Source organism: Danio rerio, chromosome 20 (genome assembly GCF_052040795.2).
Source record: "Danio rerio strain M-AB ecotype USA chromosome 20, GRCz13ab, whole genome shotgun sequence".
Taxonomy (NCBI): domain Eukaryota; kingdom Metazoa; phylum Chordata; class Actinopteri; order Cypriniformes; family Danionidae; genus Danio; species Danio rerio.
This window is the reverse complement of record NC_141040.1, coordinates 56,485,001-56,503,943: the sequence shown is the minus strand read 5'-3', so window position 1 is coordinate 56,503,943 and position 18,943 is coordinate 56,485,001. Positions and strand designations below refer to the sequence as shown.

The window sequence follows — 18,943 nt, the reverse complement described above, 5'->3', positions numbered from 1 at the left end:
GTTGTGAAGGACAGATCTATCGATCCTCGAAATCATGATCAGCAATGCAACGATTGGCTGACAGCACAGCAGCGTAATGACATCATCTGATTAATATTCAATTATCCATGTGAGCAAAATGACATCAAATTCTGGTTCTTCAAACAAGTTTGCGAATCAGATTAAAATGTCTGGATAAACTGATCTGAGATCGCTGCGTGTGTTGTGAAGGACAGATCTATCAATCATCGAAATCATGATCAGCAATGCAGCGATTGGCTGACGGCACAGCAGCGTAATGACATCATCTGATTAATATTCAATTATCCATGTGAGCAAAATTACATCAAATTCTGGTTCTTCAAACAAGTTTGCGAATCAGATTAAAATGTCTGGATAAACTGATCTGAGATCGCTGCGTGTGTTGTGAAGGACAGATCTATCCATCCTCGAAATCATGATCAGCAATGCAGCGATTGGCTGACGGCACAGCAGCGTAATGACATCATCTGATTAATATTCAATTATCCATGTGAGCAAAATGACATCAAATTAGCAGTAAACGGCTTGTTAAATATGACACTCAATAACTTTCCACATTTGTTGTGAGCTGCAGGCTTTACACTTTCATGTGTCGAGAGTATTCATCATGTATTTCAATGCAAATCAGTGTATTTAGTTCCACATTTAGAGAAGATTTTCTTTGTAGCCGTTTTTTAATCGGTGTAAAGAATAACTGGTTGTTTACAAAAGCATTTTCATATTGGTAAAGGCGTCTGCAACTTTTGTGAAGCATCAAATCACTGGCATATTAACTGTCAAAACATGTTTAAGACTGCATAAATGTATTATTGCTTTAAAAAAAGTCACATATTGTGCATTTCTATTATGCACAATTTGTACTAAAGCGATCTAAAAAGTTCATATCAATAAGTTTTCTCTTTGCACCACCAGGTGGCAGTCTTTGTACTTTCATTTCGAGGGTGCAGATTGCATAAAGTTTATTAATATATATATAACTTAATTTATTTTATTAATGACGATAACTTTATATATAGTAAAAAAAAAAAAATGTACCATTTTCCCAAGTGTATATAACTACTACTGTAAGAAAATATCAGAATTGGGAACATACTTTCTGTATTATCTTTGCTTGAGCCGAGCCGATCTAATCCTGTTTATATGAATTGAACCTGCTCCCGATCAGGTTTGACCTAGCAGAACCGTTGCCATGACAACAACTCTCGGATCAGCTTTGAAGAACGAAACGATCCTGGATCGTATCAAATCGTCAACATCCAAATCCTGCTAACTGAGTAATCCACGTACGAAGAACGGACCCCAGCTGTAAGAAAATATCAGAATTTGGTACATACTTTCAGTATTATCTTTGCTTGAACTGACCCGTTCAAGCAAAGATAATCTAATCTAATCTACACTCATACACTATGCAAAGATAATCTAATCCTGTTTATATGAAATGAACCTGCTCCCGACCAGGTTTGAGCTAGCAGAACTGTTGCTATGACAACAACTCTCAGATCAGTTTTGAAGAACGAAACGATCCTGGATCATGTCAAATCGTCAACCAAATCCAGCTGACTGAGTAATCCACGTACGAAGAACAGACCCCAGGGCTTCACACTGGTTGAAATATACTTGGGGTGGTAGCCGGATTGAAAAACACTCTTTTCCCACAGCACATAAATGGTTAACTACATGCGGCAAACAAAAAATAATGTGATTTTAACTTGATTTTTATGTATTATGATACTGTTATACACATTTTCTTTTCGATGGGTTAAAGATATTTTAAAAAGCCAGTTGAAATAACAGAAATCCACTATTTCTCTTACTGTAATGCTATTTAGGAGCCATGTGCACCCACTGACAGGTAAAGGATGCTCTGTTCTCCCTCTCTCTCTCTCTCTCTCTCTCTCTCTCTCTCTCTCTCTCTCTCAGTTCAATTCTATAATTGCTTTATTGGCATGACAAGTGTTACAAATGTATTGCCAAAGCAGTTATAAATTTACATAAAAAATAACATACATATATAATAAATAAACAGTATACACATTAAATAGTAGTAAAAAAATGAAAAAAAAGATTATATTTATATATAAATATTAAATAAAATATCAACAATACATCATTATTCAATATATATTACATTAATATTCAATATATTATATTGTTAATCAACATATCATATTATTCAGACAAATCAATACAAAAGTAGATCAGAATAAACTGTACATTTAACAATCAACATTTAGAATAAAACACTAATAAAAACTAATAATAATCAGTATACTTACAATGATTCATTTACAATCATCTGTGTGTGTGTGTGTGTGTGTGCGTGCGTATGTGCGTTGGGCCGCTAGAAGGACTCATTTCTTCCCCCTAGTAAATATTGCAGTTGTGTTTTATTGTCTAACTATAACTCTGTAGGATTCAGAAGCACTGGTGTGGTATGACAGGGTATAGATGAGGTCTTTCTCTCTGAGATGGCTGCCAAACTGACGCTGATTCAGGCTTCTGGATCGGATTAACGGTTTGCTATTGCGTCATCCAGTGGACACAATTGGAACAGCAGTATATTTTCTTGAAAAATTGCAGCTCACAGAATCATCTCGCGGGGCGCATTAAACTAGTTTGCGGACATGATCCGGCCGGCAGGACGTACGTTTGACACTCCTGCATTAATAATGTTGTTGGAATCACTTTAATATAATGGTGCAGTAGGTAATGCTGATAATATATTTACTAACATGAACAAACTATTAGTAATACATTTGTTACCCTGTTTATTCATCTTTGTAAATGTTAATGTTATTTAAGTTAACTAACGTTAACTCGCAGTGCATTAACTAATGGTCACAACTTTGTATTTTAATAATGCATTAGTTAATGCGGAGTTATGATTAATAAATGCTGCACAAGACTATTGATACTTAGTTGATGTTAGTAAATGAACCATTATTCTAAAGTGTTACCAAAAAAGCTAATAAATTAACTTGATTCCTTCATGTTGTCTTGACACAAATTGATTGTGTGGAACCCAGCATTTTTCTTTACAGTGTAGCTGCTTTTATAACTTGAAAAAAGCAGCGTGTTTTTCCTGATAAGTACTTTAGATTTAAATGTAAGTGAATGTTTAACAAATAAACTCTCTCTCCTCTCAGTCTGGTGTGTAGCAATGCTGCTCGTTTCCGTTTGGCTGCAGGTCCGAGACGCAGATTAATGGAGATGGGTTTGAGAAGAGCTCAGGGTCCAGACGGAGGCCTCACTGCCTCCAGATACACATACATCGGCGGTGAGAGACAGGCACAGTTTGTCATTTTCTCCACTAGAGGGCGTGTATTCACAATAAACAAAGCATTCTAGTTCAACAAGGGTGTTAAGGTAGCCCTTTTTGATTTCTTAAATAAGGATGGGGGATACTAAAGCACAGAATGCCATTTTCTCCACTAGAGGGCGCGTATTCACAATAAACAAAGGATTTTAGGACAACAGGTAGCTTTTTGGTTCCTTCAATAAGGATAGGGGGATGCTTAAAGGCACAGTGTCATTTTCACCACTAGATGGCACATATTCACAATAAACAAAGGATTTTAGGACAACAGGAGGGTTAAGGTAGCCTTTTTTGGTCCCTTAAATAAGAATGTGGGCATACTTATAGGCATAGTATGTAACTTTTTCCACTAAAGGGTGCATTTTCACAATAATCACAGGATTGTAGGACAACAGGAGATTTAAGGTAGCTTTTTTTGATTCCTTAAATAAGGATAGGGAAATACTTTAAGGAAAGGTATGTATTTATGGCCAATAGAGGGCGAATATTCACAATAAAAAAGGATTCTAGGACAGAACAAGGGTTAAGGTAGCTTTTTTTGATCGCTTAATTAAGGATAGGGGGATACTTAGAGGCACAGTTTGTAAGTTTTCCACTAGAGCGCGCATATTCACCATAAACAAAGGATTCTAGGACAACGGGAGGATTAAAGTAACTTTTTGATTTCCTAATTAAAGATTGGGGGATACTTAAAGGCACAGTATGTCATTTTCACCCCTAGAGGGCGTGTATTCACCATAAACAAAGCATTCTAAGTCAACGGGAGTGTTAACGTAGCCGCTTTTGATTTCTTAAATAAGGATGGGGAATACTAAAGCACAGAATGTCATTTTCTCCACTAGAGGGCGTGTATTCACAATAAACAAAGGATTTTAGGACAACAGGAGGGTTAAGGTAGCTGTTTTTGATCCCTTAAATAAGAATGAGGGGATACTTATAGGCGTGGTATGTAACTTTTTCCACTAGAGGGCGCATATTCACAATAATCTCAGGATTCTAGGACAACAGGAGAATTAAGATAGCTTTTTTGGTTCCTTAAATAAGGATAGGGAAATACTTAAAGGCACAGTTTGTATTTATGGCCTTTAGAGGGCGAATATTCACAATAAAAAAAGGATTCTAGGACAGCACAAGGGTTAAGGTTGCTTTCTTGATCCCTTAAAAAAGGATAGGGGGATACTTAAATGCACAGTTTGTAATTTTCTCCACTAGAGGGCATGTATTCACAATAAACAAAGGATTCTAGGATAACGGGAGGATTAAAGTAGCTTTTTGGTTCCTTCAATAAGGATAGGGGGATGCTTAAAAGCAGTTTCATTTTCACCACTAGAGGGCATGTATTCACAATAAACAAATCATTCTAGGACAACGGGAGGGTTACGGTAGCTTTTTTGGTTCCTTAATTAAAGATAGGGGGATACTTAAAGGCACATTATGTCATTTTCATCCCTAGAGGGCGCGTAATCACCATAAACAAAGCATTCTAGGTCAACGAGGGTGTTAAGGTAGCCGTTTTTGATTTCTTAAATAAGGATGGGGGATACTAAAGCACAGAATGTCATTTTCTCCACTAGAGGGTGCATATTCACAATAAACAAGGGATTTTAGGACAACAGGAGGATTAAGGTAGCTTTTTTGGTTATTTAAATAAGTATAGGGGGATTCTTTAATGCACAGTTTGTAATTTTCTCCACTAGAGGGTGTGTATTCACAATAAACAAATTATTCTAGGACAATTGGAGGATTAAAGTAGCTCTTTGTTTCCTTAAATAAGGATAAGGGAATGCCATAAGGCACAGTGTCATTTTCACCACTAGAGGGCGCATATTCACCATAAATAAAGCATTCTAGGACAACGGGAGTGTTAAGGTAGCCATTTTTGAGTTCCTAAATAAGGATGGGGGATACTAAAGCACAGAATGTCATTTTCTCCACTAGAGGGCGTGTATTCACAATAAACAAAGGATTTTAGGACAACAGGAGGGTTAAGGTAGCTGTTTTTGATCCCTTAAATAAAAATAAGGGGATACTTATGGGCATAGTATGTAACATTTTCCACTAGAGGGCGCATATTCACAATGATCTCAGGATTCTAGAATAACAGGAGAATTAAGGTAGCTTTTTTGATTTATTAAATGAGGATAGGGGGATTCTTAAAGGCACAGTTTGTCATTATCACTACTAGAGGGCGTGTATTCACCATAAACACAGGATTGTAGTGCAACAGGAGGGTTAACGTAGCTTTTTTTGGTCCCTAAATAAGGGACAACTGCGGTTTGTTCTGTGGGCAAAGTTATAATCTATATTTATATAAGTTATATAAGTTATAAATTATATTAAAATAAGACTTTTTTTACAAGGGAAATACATTATAGAAAATAATAAACATTTCACCGGATGGCGAATAATTTAGTTTACGGCTGTATTTGTGTTGCTCTTTTGGTTGTTCAACAGTCTGATCTGCTTCACTTGTTTGTGTGTCTGTGCAGGTTTTGATCTGACCAGTAATGCTCTGGCTGGCCGTCTGTATGGCATTCCTGTGGCGGGAACCATGGCACACTCTTATATCACTTCCTTTTCTTCTCTGGAGGAGGTGTGGCCACAGGTAGATATTTTATTTTGGATTTAGTGCTGTATTTCAATGGTATGTTCTGTTTGTGATCAATATGTATCATATTTGTTTACATATATACAGCTGAAAAATTATTCAGCCTTCTGTGATTTAAAAAAAAAAAAAATTTTCCCAAATGATGTTTAACAGATCAAGGAATTTTTCACAGTATTTCCTATAATTTTTTTTTTTTTCTGGAGAAAGTCTTATTTGTTTTATTTCAGCTAGAAAAAAGCAGTTTTTAAATAGTTTTAAAGCCTTTTAAGTTTTCAATCATGTGGTTCTGATGACATGGAGGGCAGGAAGTCAAAAACTGAATTGGAGACACCGAGCAAAGTCCATATTTTTGTAATTTATACCGTATTTCAAAGGCCACAGTGCCATCTGTAATTTAATGAACTAACGAATTTTATTAATATTTATTTTTTCTTTTCTTATCTATTTCTTATCTTATATTCATTTCCTTCAATGATGCAGATGTGTAATCTCTGTGATTAAAACCTCCAACGTCGCCTCTGTAAAGTGCGTTGCCCTTTTTTCTCATCGTGACTTTCTATGGTGATTCGTGAATTCGGCGATCTACTGAAAATGCCTTCAAGTCAGCGCCGTGCACGCGCATTAACCTACGGTTATCTTCAGGAGGTTGATTTAACTAACTCTATCAGCTGTTTTGGAACTGACATACTCGTGGTAAGCAGGTTTTGGGTAAATCAACCGAGAGTTCAGGGTTTAGCAGATGGTAAGTTAACCCAGGTTTCTGGAATACCCCCTAGTATTGCAAAACAAGACAGAGATCCACTTCCTGCCCTCCATCTGAATTTCACACATTATCAATTATGTCATGTGAAAACAACCTATATTTTTAGCCCCCTTCAGCAATATTAGTTTTGGATTGTCTCCAGAACAAACTACTGTTATACAATGACTTGCCTAATTACCCTAACGTTACCCTAATTACCCTAGTGAAGCCTTTAAGTGTCACTTTAAGCTAGATACTAGTGTCTTGAACAATATCTAGTCTAATATGTGCTGTAAAATGACTTGGTGAATATATTTTCAGATTTATTTCTGTGATGTAAAGCTGAAATTCTGAAAGCTGAATGATTTGGGAAACTAATTCTATTTTCAAATACTATTTAGGATGGATACAGTATGTGCATTGGGACGCAGCTAAAGTGTTCGTTCTGAATGAAAGCAGCTTTCTTTCTGAAGCATGTGTGTGTTTATTTGTCAGACACTGAAGCCCTGCGGCGGCGGAGACTCTATCGACTTCATCTGTCTGGTGAAAGGTTTGCTGGGTCGAGTCTGTCAGCTTCTGGGCTCCAAAACCAGCCTCATTCGGGAGGGAGAACTGGCGGCATTCCTGTCCTACGCCATCGCTTATCCTCAAAACTTCCTGCCAGTGATCGACAGCTACAGTGTGCGCTGGTGAGACCACTCAAATTAGTGTAACAGTAGTTTTATTTACTTTGTTATTTTAAAAATGCGTACCTGTGTACATTTTGAGTGCTGTATATGTACACGACTGCATAATGTGTTGCAGCAGTGGCTTGCTGTGTTTCTGTGCTGTGGCTCTGGCTCTGTTTGAGCTTCAGTATCGTCCTCTGGGTGTTCGTCTGGACAGTGGTGACCTCTGCAGGCAGTCGCTGGATGTGCGGCGCGTCTTCAGAGAATGCAGCAAACAGTGAGACTCGCACTTCATACTTATTATTATACACATCATCATTTTACCGTGACTCAGTGTTATTTATGTACTGTTATTGTATTCATTCATATTTTAAATTATCTTTTGTTTTTAGATGTTGACTTTTAATTTTGTTGTATTATTAAAAATAATTTTTTTATTTTATTTTATTAAATTATATATAAATTATGTGCTTTTGTTATTCTTAACTAGATTGATGCATTTTAGTTAAGTGATATTTCAGTTTTATTTGTTCTAGCACTTAAATCTAATCTAGCCAAGGCAATATTTTGTTTATCTATATATAAATGGCTGTTTCTCATTATACGTACTTCAGCGATCTTGCATCCTCGTGTTTTCGTGTAATGTCATCATCAACTACCAAAGTTCAGTTTCAGAATTCAAGACCGCAAGAACATCATTCATTCATTCATTTTCTTGTCGGCTTAGTCTCTTTATTAATCCGGGGTCGCCACAGCGGAATGAACCGCCAACTTATCCAGCAAGTTTTTACGCAGCGGATGCCCTTCCAGCTGCAACCCATCTCTGGGAAACATTCACACACATTCACACGCACACTCAAACACTACAGACAATTTAGCCTACCCAATTCACCTGTACCACATGTGTTTGGACTGTGGGGAAACCGGAGCACCCGGAGGAAACCCACGCGAATGCAGGGAGAACATGCAAACTCCACACAGAAACGGCAACTGTGCCGAGGTTCGACCCGACGACCTTCTTGCTGTGAGGCGACAGCACTACCTACTGCGCCACTGCCTCGCCCGACCGCAAGAACAGACGTGTAAAACTTCCCGGATGTGTTCTTGATATCGAGGACGCACTGATGCAGACTTGAGCACCGAACTCACTCTGGAAGTCCCAGAAGTCATTCCGGCTGGTTGTGGGAAGCGCAGCATTTTATTTAGATTTATTATTAAAGTTCAGAGACTTAACTTATTTACCTCAGGAGTTTCCCTGTATGAAACAGTGAATATAAACATCACCATGAACATTTTAATAAAGGCATAAACACATTAAGGGTGTTTATTTGCTGAAACTCATATTAAAATCTGTTTTATTTGTATCGTCAACCTATATTTTTATACTTTATGCATAGTATATATTTTGAAAGGAGGAAAAACTATAAATCGTTGTATAAATGCTGTAATGTTTAAATAATTTTCCATTAAAAACGTGTGACGTTCATGTGACCATCAGGAAGAACGAAGCATCTCATTTCTCACAGGACTATATATATATATATATATAAATAAAAGGCGGCACTGTGGCTCAGCGGTTAGAACTGTGGCCTCACAACAGGAAGGTCGCTGGTTCGTGTCCCGGCTGGGTTTCCTCCGGGTGATCCGGTTTCCCCCACGGTCTAAACACATGCGCTATAGGGGGATTGATTAACTAAATTGGCCGTAGTGGATGAGTGTGTGTGTGAATGTGAGTGTGTATGGGTGTTTCTCAGTACTGGGTTGCAGCTGAAAGGGCATCCGCTGTGTAAAACTCGCTGGAATAGTTGGCGGTTCATTCCGCTGTAGTGATCCCTGATAACTAAGGGACTAAGTTGAATGAAAATGAATGAATAAATATATAATAAAATTTAAATTTGAATTTAAAAAAAAGAGTATTTGCAATTATTTTTAAATGTGTTTTTATAGATTTGTGATCTGTTTTTAATCATTTAAATTCTTTGCTGTTTTTAATGGTACTTTGTGTGATTATTTTATGGTTCTCCTGTTATTGTCAACCCAAGCTCATTCTGAAAGCGTAGTCCCGCGGACGTTTCTGGAGACCGCGATTTTACGTGGCTGGAGGTATGTATGGCTGCATTTCGTTTTTTCAAGCGAACGCTATGGGGCGGTGTGACGCCGCTCCTCTTCGCACTCGCCGGCTGACGGCTTACCTCCATGTGGAGGGCTTTCCCGCCGCAACTAGTTTGTCCGGTTAGCTCGTCGTGTTACGTCGGTGAAGCGGATGCTAGGAGGAGGAGCCAGCCACGGCGACGACCTGGTTGGATCCCGGGAAAGAGGAGTTCTAGAAATCAGGTAAGACTGAATCCAAAAAATAAAGCGAACAAGTTCATAACATGGCAAGAATGAGGTGAAATCCGAAAACGCGGTCAAAATCGGACGAGGGCTTTTCTTTTCTGCACGGCTTTTGTAAATCGTCGCTTGGGCCGGCCGCCCAGTCAATCGTTCAGTCAGTCAGACAGACAGACGGTCGCTCGACAGCGGCCTCCGGTGGCTTTTTATGCGAGAACAGTGCGGGTTGGAAGGGCGTGCGCTTGCAAGAGGCGTTCAAGACGCAAGAGAACGTGCACAGTGGCCTCTCGCGGATTCGCGAAAACAAAAACTGCACAAATACGTACCTCCCGGGACGTATTTCGCAGTCTCTTGAAATGTCCGCGGGGCAACATTTCCAGAATGAGCCTGAGTTGGTTATTGTAAAACACTTTGAATTATCAAAATCAAACATAAAGAGCTTCAGGGGTAATTAATGTGTAGTGCTCTTCATATAAGAGATTCATAAAGATAAACAACAAAATCACAAGTCCAAGACACTCGAGAAGTGAGCAAATATTTGTTATGAATATATTTGGGCTTCACAGTGGCACAGTGGGTAGCACATTCACCTTACTGCAAGAAGGTTGCTGGTTTGAGCCCCGGCTGGGTCAGTTACCTTTCTGTGTGGAGTTTGCATGTTCTCCCCATGTTGGTGTGAGTTTCCTCCAGGTGCTCCGGTTTCTCCCACAGTCCAAACACATGCGCTATAGGGGAATTAAGCTAAATTGCTCGTAGAGAATGTGTGTGAATAAGTGTGTATGGATGTTTCCCAGTGTTGGGTTGCAGCTGGGAGGGCATTCGCTGTGTAAAACATATGCTGGATAAGTTGGCGGTTCATTCTGCTGTGGCGATGCCAGAATAATAAAGGGACTAAGCCAAAAAGAAAATGAATAAATGAATGAAAATATTTGTTTATTTGTTTAAAATATATGTAAAAACTATTTTCATAAAGATATTTTTATTTAACTTAACTAACTTAATTATTAGCAACTTAAATTGTACCATTGTGCATGAAATGTGCTGTATAAAAAACTTGCCTTGCCTAAAAATGACAAAAACAGAGCAAAAATTTCAACCCAAAGTCTTTATCTTCTGTGTTTAATCACTCTAATCCAGGGGTCACCAATCTCGGTCCTGGAGGGCCGGTGTCCCTGCAGGGTTTAGCTCCAACTTGCCTCAACACACCTGCCTGGGTGTTTCAAGTATACCTAGTAAGACCTTGATTGGCTTGTTCAGGTGTGTTTGATTAGGGTTGGAGCTAAATTCTGCAGGACACTGGACCTCCAGGAACAAGTTTGGTGACCCCTGCTCTAATCTGAACAGACGCATTTGTTCTGTGCTTCTCTGCAGTTTCTCGGTTCCTCAGTTCGAGTCTCTCATCATCGTCGGCACTAACAGTATTTCAGAACAGAGTCTGTCTGAACTCAACAAGAAAGTAAGATCAGCTCAAATCACCAGTAACCGCAGGAGGACAGTGTGTTTGACCTGTGTGTATGTGTGTGTTTTTCAGGATAACGAGATCGATGTGGTCGGTGTGGGCACTCATCTGGTCACCTGCACCCGTCAGCCTTCTCTGGGCTGCGTTTATAAGGTAATATATACAGCTGTATTGATTTTATTAAGGGCGATGCAGTGGCGGAGTGGGTAGCACGTTCGCCTCACAGCTAGAAGGTCGCTGGGTCCATCCTTGGCTCAGTTGGCGTTTCTGTGTGGAGTTTGTATGTTCTCCCTGCCTTTGCGTGGGTTTCCTCTGGGTACTCTGGTACCCCCACAGTCCAAAGACATGCGGTACAGGTGAATTGGGTAGGCCAAATTGTCCGTAGTGTATGAGTGTGTGTGTGTATGTTTCCCAGAGATGGGTTGCGGCTGAAAGGGCATCTCCTCTGCGTAAAAACTTGCTGGATAAGTTGGCGGTTCATTCCGCTGTGGCGACCCCGGATTAATAAAGGGACTAAGCCGACAAGAATATAAATGATTTTATTAATAAGTAGGCCCACACAGAATCTGTGCGCGCAGATTTACACAGATGTTTCAGCCCATCATTGAGTCTATTTATTTACTTGTGTAAATGTGTGTACATTTATTTAGTTTTGAAATTAATTTCAGTAGTATTATTGACTAATATGAACATGTTCATATGATTTATTTACAATACAGTTAGTAATGTAATATTTTTAGTGGAGATATTGTTTGAGAAATTTGCTTTGTTTACCAAATAAGTGGATCTTATTGGATTTGCATCATAAACAATAAATAAACGTTAATTATTTTTTATTTCCTTTATAAAAATGTTTGTTTTTACAATATTCTGCACAGAAATAGCAAAAAATAGGATTTATTTTTTATTTATATCAGCATATAAACCTGTGAAATTATTTTCCCCCAAGTGCTGTTTAACACATTTCATAATAGTTTTAATAACTCATTTCTAATCATTTGTAATATGGTTTGGTACACTTTTACAGCCGTTTCCACTGGTAAAGGCTGCATTTACACTGCGCTGTTCAAGTGACTCAATTCTGATTTTCTTCTCCAGTCATGTGGCACAGATGGGATATGGCCCATGTACGTGTAAGCAGGAACAAATCACATGGATTCCGATTTACTCAAATCAGATTCAGGCCTTGTTCATATGTGGAAATTTCTCCGATATGAATCGGATCTGTGTTCTCGTGTCTGCAGTGTAAGCACGTAGATCAGATTTTCACCTGTCAGTGCGAGTCGCGCGTCATTAAAAACATAGCGAATGACGTCAAGTCTGACACTTTCATTTCAGAACAGACTTCAGCAGAGTCCCAAACCTTAAATCTCATACACGAGGACTTGAACTGCTTTTATATTGTCAAATAGCACAGGTACTTAAAGGGCACCTATGGTGGAAAATCAACTTTTTTAAGCTGTTTGGACAGACATGTGTGTAAGTATAGTGTATATACTGTCATATTGGGGTGATATAAACACACACAGTCCTTTTTTTTTTCAATTTAACAACATATAAACGGTGAACCAATTGAATCGGTTTTCAGACCGACCACAACTTTACGTAGGAGAGCGTTCCCCCCCGCCCACCAATATTCATTGACAGCCTCGCGTCACGATCATATCCTCAGTTTCTTGTTGAACGTCCTCTATTTTCATCGTGTAAGTTAAAGCGATGTCACTAAAGGAACACCCTTGCTCTATTTTTTGATGTAAGGCTCATTGGGCTCAACACAAGATCAATATTCTCCACATTATCGCTCTAATCAGAATTATTGCTTGTACCTTTTGCGTGGCGCCGTACATTTCGGAGTTCTGTGCGTGGGTTTCTGTCGGGGTGCACGCGGCGGAGCTTCGGGTTGGCGGCTCAGCGCCGTTGTGCTTGCCCTGGTGGAGGCCTGTGTTTAGAGTTTTAGAATGCGTGGTGTGACGATTCGGGACACTTCATGTTTCTGCCGCACCACTGATGCTGTGTTCACACCAGACGCGGAACGCGCGGATAAATCGCGCTATTCGCGTGTAAATAGCCGCATGAACATTTGAGTTTACTCGCTTCATCCGCGCGTCAAACCCCGCTTCATTCGCGTGTCAAATTCACTTCAGAACAGATGCGGATTCGCGTGATGGGCAGGGCTTCTGTCTGCCCGGTGACTCTAGCTTCATAGCTAAATGGCTAACATGGATTTTATGGAGAAAATAACAGTGTTTATGTGCTTTATGAAGGATGATCAACAGCGTCGATACGTTTAGGGTCGTGTCTGAGTCCACTACATTCTTTCAGAGGTGCATCCAGCTCTGTGAGCCCATAAACTCCTCCAGAAACTGAACCTGGATAACGGAGGCTTTCAGCGGTGCTTCTGACTGAGCCAAGCCGAGTTGCGGGGTTGTCGGTGAAGGCTGGAGGATTTCCCTCGGAACACCGACAACAGGTTCTACGTCACAATCACGCCCCCACAAGAGCAAGCTTCTGATTGGTTAACTCGGCGTGAATGTACGCTGAACTTCAGATTTTCGAAATCGAGAGAACGTGCAAAACGCTCAATTCGCCACGCGCCATTCGCGCAATTTGCGGCATTCGCGCCGCGCCACAGGATGTGTACTCGCGCGTTTGCATTGACTTAACATGTAAATCACTCGCGCTTGACGCGCGTTCCGTGTCTGGTGTGAACGCAGCATGAGAGTGTCTAGTGTGCCGTGTCGCGGCGCATTCGGTGCCTCAGTCAAAGTTAATTCCGTGTGTGTGGTTATCAGTCTCAGTGTAAAAGCTCGGCACTTGTACAACGAGACTATACAAAGACACAAATGATTTTGTACTCTCTGCTTGGTCTGTGTCCGAGTCGTACATGCACGACTAAATGCTGATCCTAGCTTAGCTTAGCTTCTCTCTCTCTGTCTGTCAGCCTGTCTGTTGTAAACAGTGCGTGGGAGCTTTTGGCTCCGCCCCCTTGTTACGCTGGACAGGAAGCCGAAACTGATTTTCATGTGGAGCAACACGCCCCTAAAACAGCAAACTGTGTACACGCCCACAACATTATGAACACATTATAATAAAAACATCTGAACTGTGTGTTGAACTGAACCTAAACTGGCACACTCAGAACAACCATAATATTCATATTAAATCATAAAATATTTTCATTAATATTTTAATAAACTTTAATAGGTAAAACTGTCCTAGAAATACAACAAAATCAGGTGATGCATCAAAGTTTAATAAAAAAAAAATCTCGAATGGTTATAAAAATCTTTATAATCATTAAAATAATTTATAAAAATAATTAGTTTAAAATACTGAAGGATAACAGCCTCGTCTGTTTTGTGAGGTGTGCGTGCAGTCAGTGGAGTTGCGTGACGTGGCGCCAGGCAAAAGTATAAATTCAGCTTAACAGTGTTTTTTTCTGTAGACAGTTCAAAACTAATATTGCTTAACGCCTGTTTCACACCGCAAGCGTCAGCGGCGCGTGAGCAGAGCGTGCGCAGCGCGCATGTCGAGCAGTAGCAGCACGCAGGCGTTTGCCTTTCACACCAGCTGCGTCTGCAGCGCGCAGCTCTTCGGCAGCTGCTGCAGAGATCAACCTATCTCTGTCTATTCTATCTAGTTACCCATGTCTCTCTATATACAAATACACTTTTTAAACTTTTCATCTGCACCAAGGCCCCTCCTATGCTGTTTCTTTAACCTGCAAATGTTTATTTTACAAATTTTATAGATCAAATAGTACTGTATGCTTCTCAATCTAACTTATATGAGAAGTGTCTACAGTCAGAAGACAATCGCCTGTGATATCATGTCATTTGTTTTTTGATTATCAGGTTGCTGTAGACCTAGTTATAATCATATTTATACAATATAGTTATAATGATATTTATACATGATCAAACTAGTGTTACTTTCTCCGCTTCAGTGATGTCCAGCAGCAGAATAACAGCTCGTTAATTCCTGCTCGTGCAGATGATGAGACGGACGAAAGTAACCAATGCATGCCATTCTTTTACTTATTTTCGTGTTGTCAGATTCACAGTGCAAACAGCTCCCGGTAGGAATAACTCGAGTGAACATAAAACAAAGCCGATTAAAACTTTCTTCCTCTGCTCAGCTGCACACAGCGAGCTCACATCATCCAGCATGCGTGTCGAACTACACTACCCACAATACACTTCGCTATGGACTACAAATCCCGTAAATATTCTATTTCCCCTCTCCTACAACACTAGTGTGCAAAACTGATACTAAAATTGTTTTACATTTGGTTTTGTAGTTCGGGCCTAAATAAATGTTTGTTGCTGATTTTAATCGTTTTAAAGGGCCATGAAACCCCTTTGTTTCAGCAGGGTGTTTTCACACCTCTACTTTGGAAAAAGTCAGAAAAGTGGGCGTGTCCAGCTCTGTTTAGGGGGGAGTGTCGGAGGAAGAAAAGTGGGAGGGTGTGGGAGTGTCTACACACACATACATGAGAAAGTGATGGTGTTTAACCTACATGGACATCTGTAGTCAAATTATTTGCCAAATGATTAAATGGTGGACTTTAACTGCAGTTTGGCTCTTTCATTCAGGGAATTCATTCATGCCCCTCGCGACAAACGAGATATTTGATTCGGGGATCTGCTCTAAGCGTGTATTTTTCATGCAATGTTTGATACCGCACGGCGAATGAGAGAAATAAAAACCCGCCGCATTTCCCGGAAACTTAGATGCACACGGCAGGTAGTGTCAGAAAGCCGCGCGTGTTATTCCGGTCACTAAATGCGGTAAAAATCCTACACGTGGTTAAAGTTTGGTTGTGGTGCTAACGTGTTTACACTCTGTGCAATAGTTTGTTAGATACGAACAAACTGATTAAACAAAGAGCACTGGTCGCTCACTTACCAAATCTGTAGAGACAGGACAATCACCAGCAACTAGAGCCGCGTCTTTATGAAGAGAATACTACAAGCAAATCCGGATCTCAGCGTTTGCAGATGAGAACAGCTCTCAGGTAAACAATAATCCTCCTTAGACACGTAAGTTATTGTTGTCGAGCGTCGCGTACACTGTTAATCCACACGTGACTCCAGCTGAGCACTCACAGAGAGAAAAAGAAAACAAAACTTAACTGCAGCAAACTATAAAAGCAACACTTCACGCTTGTTTTGCCAACACAACGTGGCGTCTCTGTCGTCTAAACACTGTGACAGTAATGAATATTAATGAAGTTGCACAATAGAGCACGCTGATTGGTTTGAACCAAGCCTTACTCATGCATTAATGCATCACACTGTAAGACGTAATAAGACTCACTCTGGCACAGACGCCCAGTCTGCACGCTGGAATACACGCTATTATGTCATGACCGTGACGCAGCTTCAAAAATTCGTTTCAAACCGGAAGTACGAATTTGCTTGAAATAACGCAAAAACAACCAATTTACACTTTTTAGTGAAATATAGGTGTCCTAATAGTGTTTATAGCAGTGTGGGACACATATACGACTGTCAACAGCTCAAAACATGTGTTTTGGTGTTTCGTGACCCTTCGTGAAGTTAATTTGAATGACTATATATAAACAATTTGACATTATTAACGCATTTATTGGGTAAAGCTGCTACTTTTTACTGTCATTCAATGTGTTTTGGTCATTATCAATGCACTGTCACTTTAATTGAGCGTGAGCGGCAAAAATAGACCCAGCGCCGAAACTATCGCTGCACTGCTGCTTCGGCGACGCTCACGCCTCGCTCTGACGCGCTGCTGCTGCGTGCGGTATGAAAGCTCTAATCTGTTAACATGGACGCCGAAAACACACGCGCTGCTCACGCTCTGCTCACGCGCCGCTGACGCTTGCGGTGTGAAACAGGCGTAAGGGGGCTAATAATATTGATCTTAGAATGAGTTTAAAACAACTAAAAAATGCTTTTATTCAAGCCGAAATAAAACAAATAAGACTTTCTCCAGAAGAACAAGCATTATAGGAAATACTGTGAAAAATTCCCTGCATGGATAACATATGGTGGTCACTCACTCACTCACTCACGCTGCAGCTGGTGGAGGTCAGAGGTCGTCCCAGGATGAAGCTCAGTGAGGATCCAGAGAAAAGCACTCTGCCCGGACGCAAGGCTGTCTACAGGCTGCTGGACGCTGACGGTCAGTGGGACACATCATCTGTGAGAATATTGAGAGATCTCCAGCTAATACTCGTTCATCTTTTACTCAAACAATCATTTTCTTTGAACAATGCTTGTTCAAAGTTCTTCTATAAATGAGCTAAATCAACACATTTCTTGAGTTTTTTGGGAGACAACTGTTTTCTGTCTCTGTCTGTGTTTGTCTGCGTGCGTGTGTGTGTGTGTCAGGTCATCCGCAGATGGATGTGTTGTGTCTGTGTGATGAAGCGGCTCCAGCAGCAGGTGTAGAGCTGCAGTGTTTCTCTCTGCTGGGGAACTCCACACTGCAGTGCAGCATCACACCTGCTCAGGTCAGCAGTCTGCGCACGCAGGTCTTCAGCTGCGGACAGGTGAGACACTCCACACACATGCAGCTCTCTGTCTTTTTCTATCTGCCTGTCTGTCTGTCCATCCATCCATCCGTACACCCATTGTATCTATGTGTCTGTCTGTTCATCCATACATTAATCCATTTATCTATCCATCAATGAATCTGTCTCTATCCGTCTATCAGTCGAACTATTTGTTCATCCTTCCTTTCTTTTGTCTATCTGTCTATCCAATTTTACACCTATTCACCTTTACATCTATCTATCTATCTATCTATCTATCTATCTATCTATCTATCTATCTATCTATCTATCTATCTATCTATCTATCTATCTATCTATCTATCTATCTGTCTGTCTGTCTGTCTGTCTGTCTGTCTGTCTGTCTGTCTGTCTGTCTATCTATCTATCTATCTATCTATCTATCCATTCATTCATCTGTCTGTCCATCCATCCGTTTGTTTATCCATCCATCTATCCATCAGTCCATCCATTTCTCTGTCCATCCATCCATCCATCCATCAGTTCATCCATCCATCCATCCATCCATCCATTTATCCGTCCATATATCTCTGTCCATCCATCCATCAATCCATCCATCCATCCATCCATCCATCCATCAGTTCATCCATCCATCCATCCATCCATCCATTTATCCGTCCATATATCTCTGTCCATATATCCATCCATCAATCCATCCATCCATCCATCCATCCATCCATCAGTTCATCCATCCATCCATCCATTTATCCGTCCATATATCTCTGTCCATCCGTCCATCCATTTTTCCATCCATTTATCTGTCCGTCTGTCTATCCATCTATCTGTCTGTCTGTCCATCCTTCCATCAATTTGTCAGTTTATCCATCTATCTATCTGTCCATCTATACATCCATTCGTCTGTCCATCCATTCATCCATCTGTGTGTCAGTTCATCCATCCATCAGTTCATCCATCCATCCATCCATCCATCCATTTATCCGTCCATATATCTCTGTCCATCCATCCATCAATCCATCCATCCATCCATCCATCCATCAGTTCATCCATCCATCCATCCATCCATCCATCCATTTATCCGTCCATATATCTCTGTCCATCCATCCATCCATCAATCCATCCATCCATCAGTTCATCCATCCATCCATCCATCAGTTCATCCATCCATCCATCCATTTATCCGTCCATATATCTCTGTCCATCCGTCCATCCATTTTTCCATCCATTTATCTGTCCGTCTGTCTATCCATCTATCTGTCTGTCTGTCCATCCTTCCATCAATTTGTC

The 18,943-nt window shown here is 40.3% G+C and overlaps 1 protein-coding gene across 3 annotated transcripts in view; it reads left to right on the top strand.

Annotated features, from left to right (window-relative positions):
• The window catches only part of naprt (nicotinate phosphoribosyltransferase), a 40,901-nt gene that overhangs the window by 18,796 nt on the left and 3,162 nt on the right, over positions 1-18,943 (top strand). Inside the window, exons 4-11 of one of the 3 annotated variants that reach the window (XM_087296484.1) lie at positions 3,168-3,298; positions 5,827-5,942; positions 7,183-7,376; positions 7,495-7,632; positions 11,058-11,142; positions 11,218-11,298; positions 17,205-17,307; positions 17,517-17,677. In XM_087296484.1, the coding sequence (XP_087152610.1) occupies positions 3,168-3,298; positions 5,827-5,942; positions 7,183-7,376; positions 7,495-7,632; positions 11,058-11,142; positions 11,218-11,298; positions 17,205-17,307; positions 17,517-17,677 (1,009 nt within the window). Of the gene's footprint in view, positions 1-3,167; positions 3,299-5,826; positions 5,943-7,182; positions 7,377-7,491; positions 7,633-11,057; positions 11,143-11,217; positions 12,761-12,817; positions 14,399-17,204; positions 17,308-17,516; positions 17,678-18,943 lie in introns of those variants that run through there. The other 2 variants (NM_200890.2, XR_015517512.1) reach the window with 2 other exon arrangements.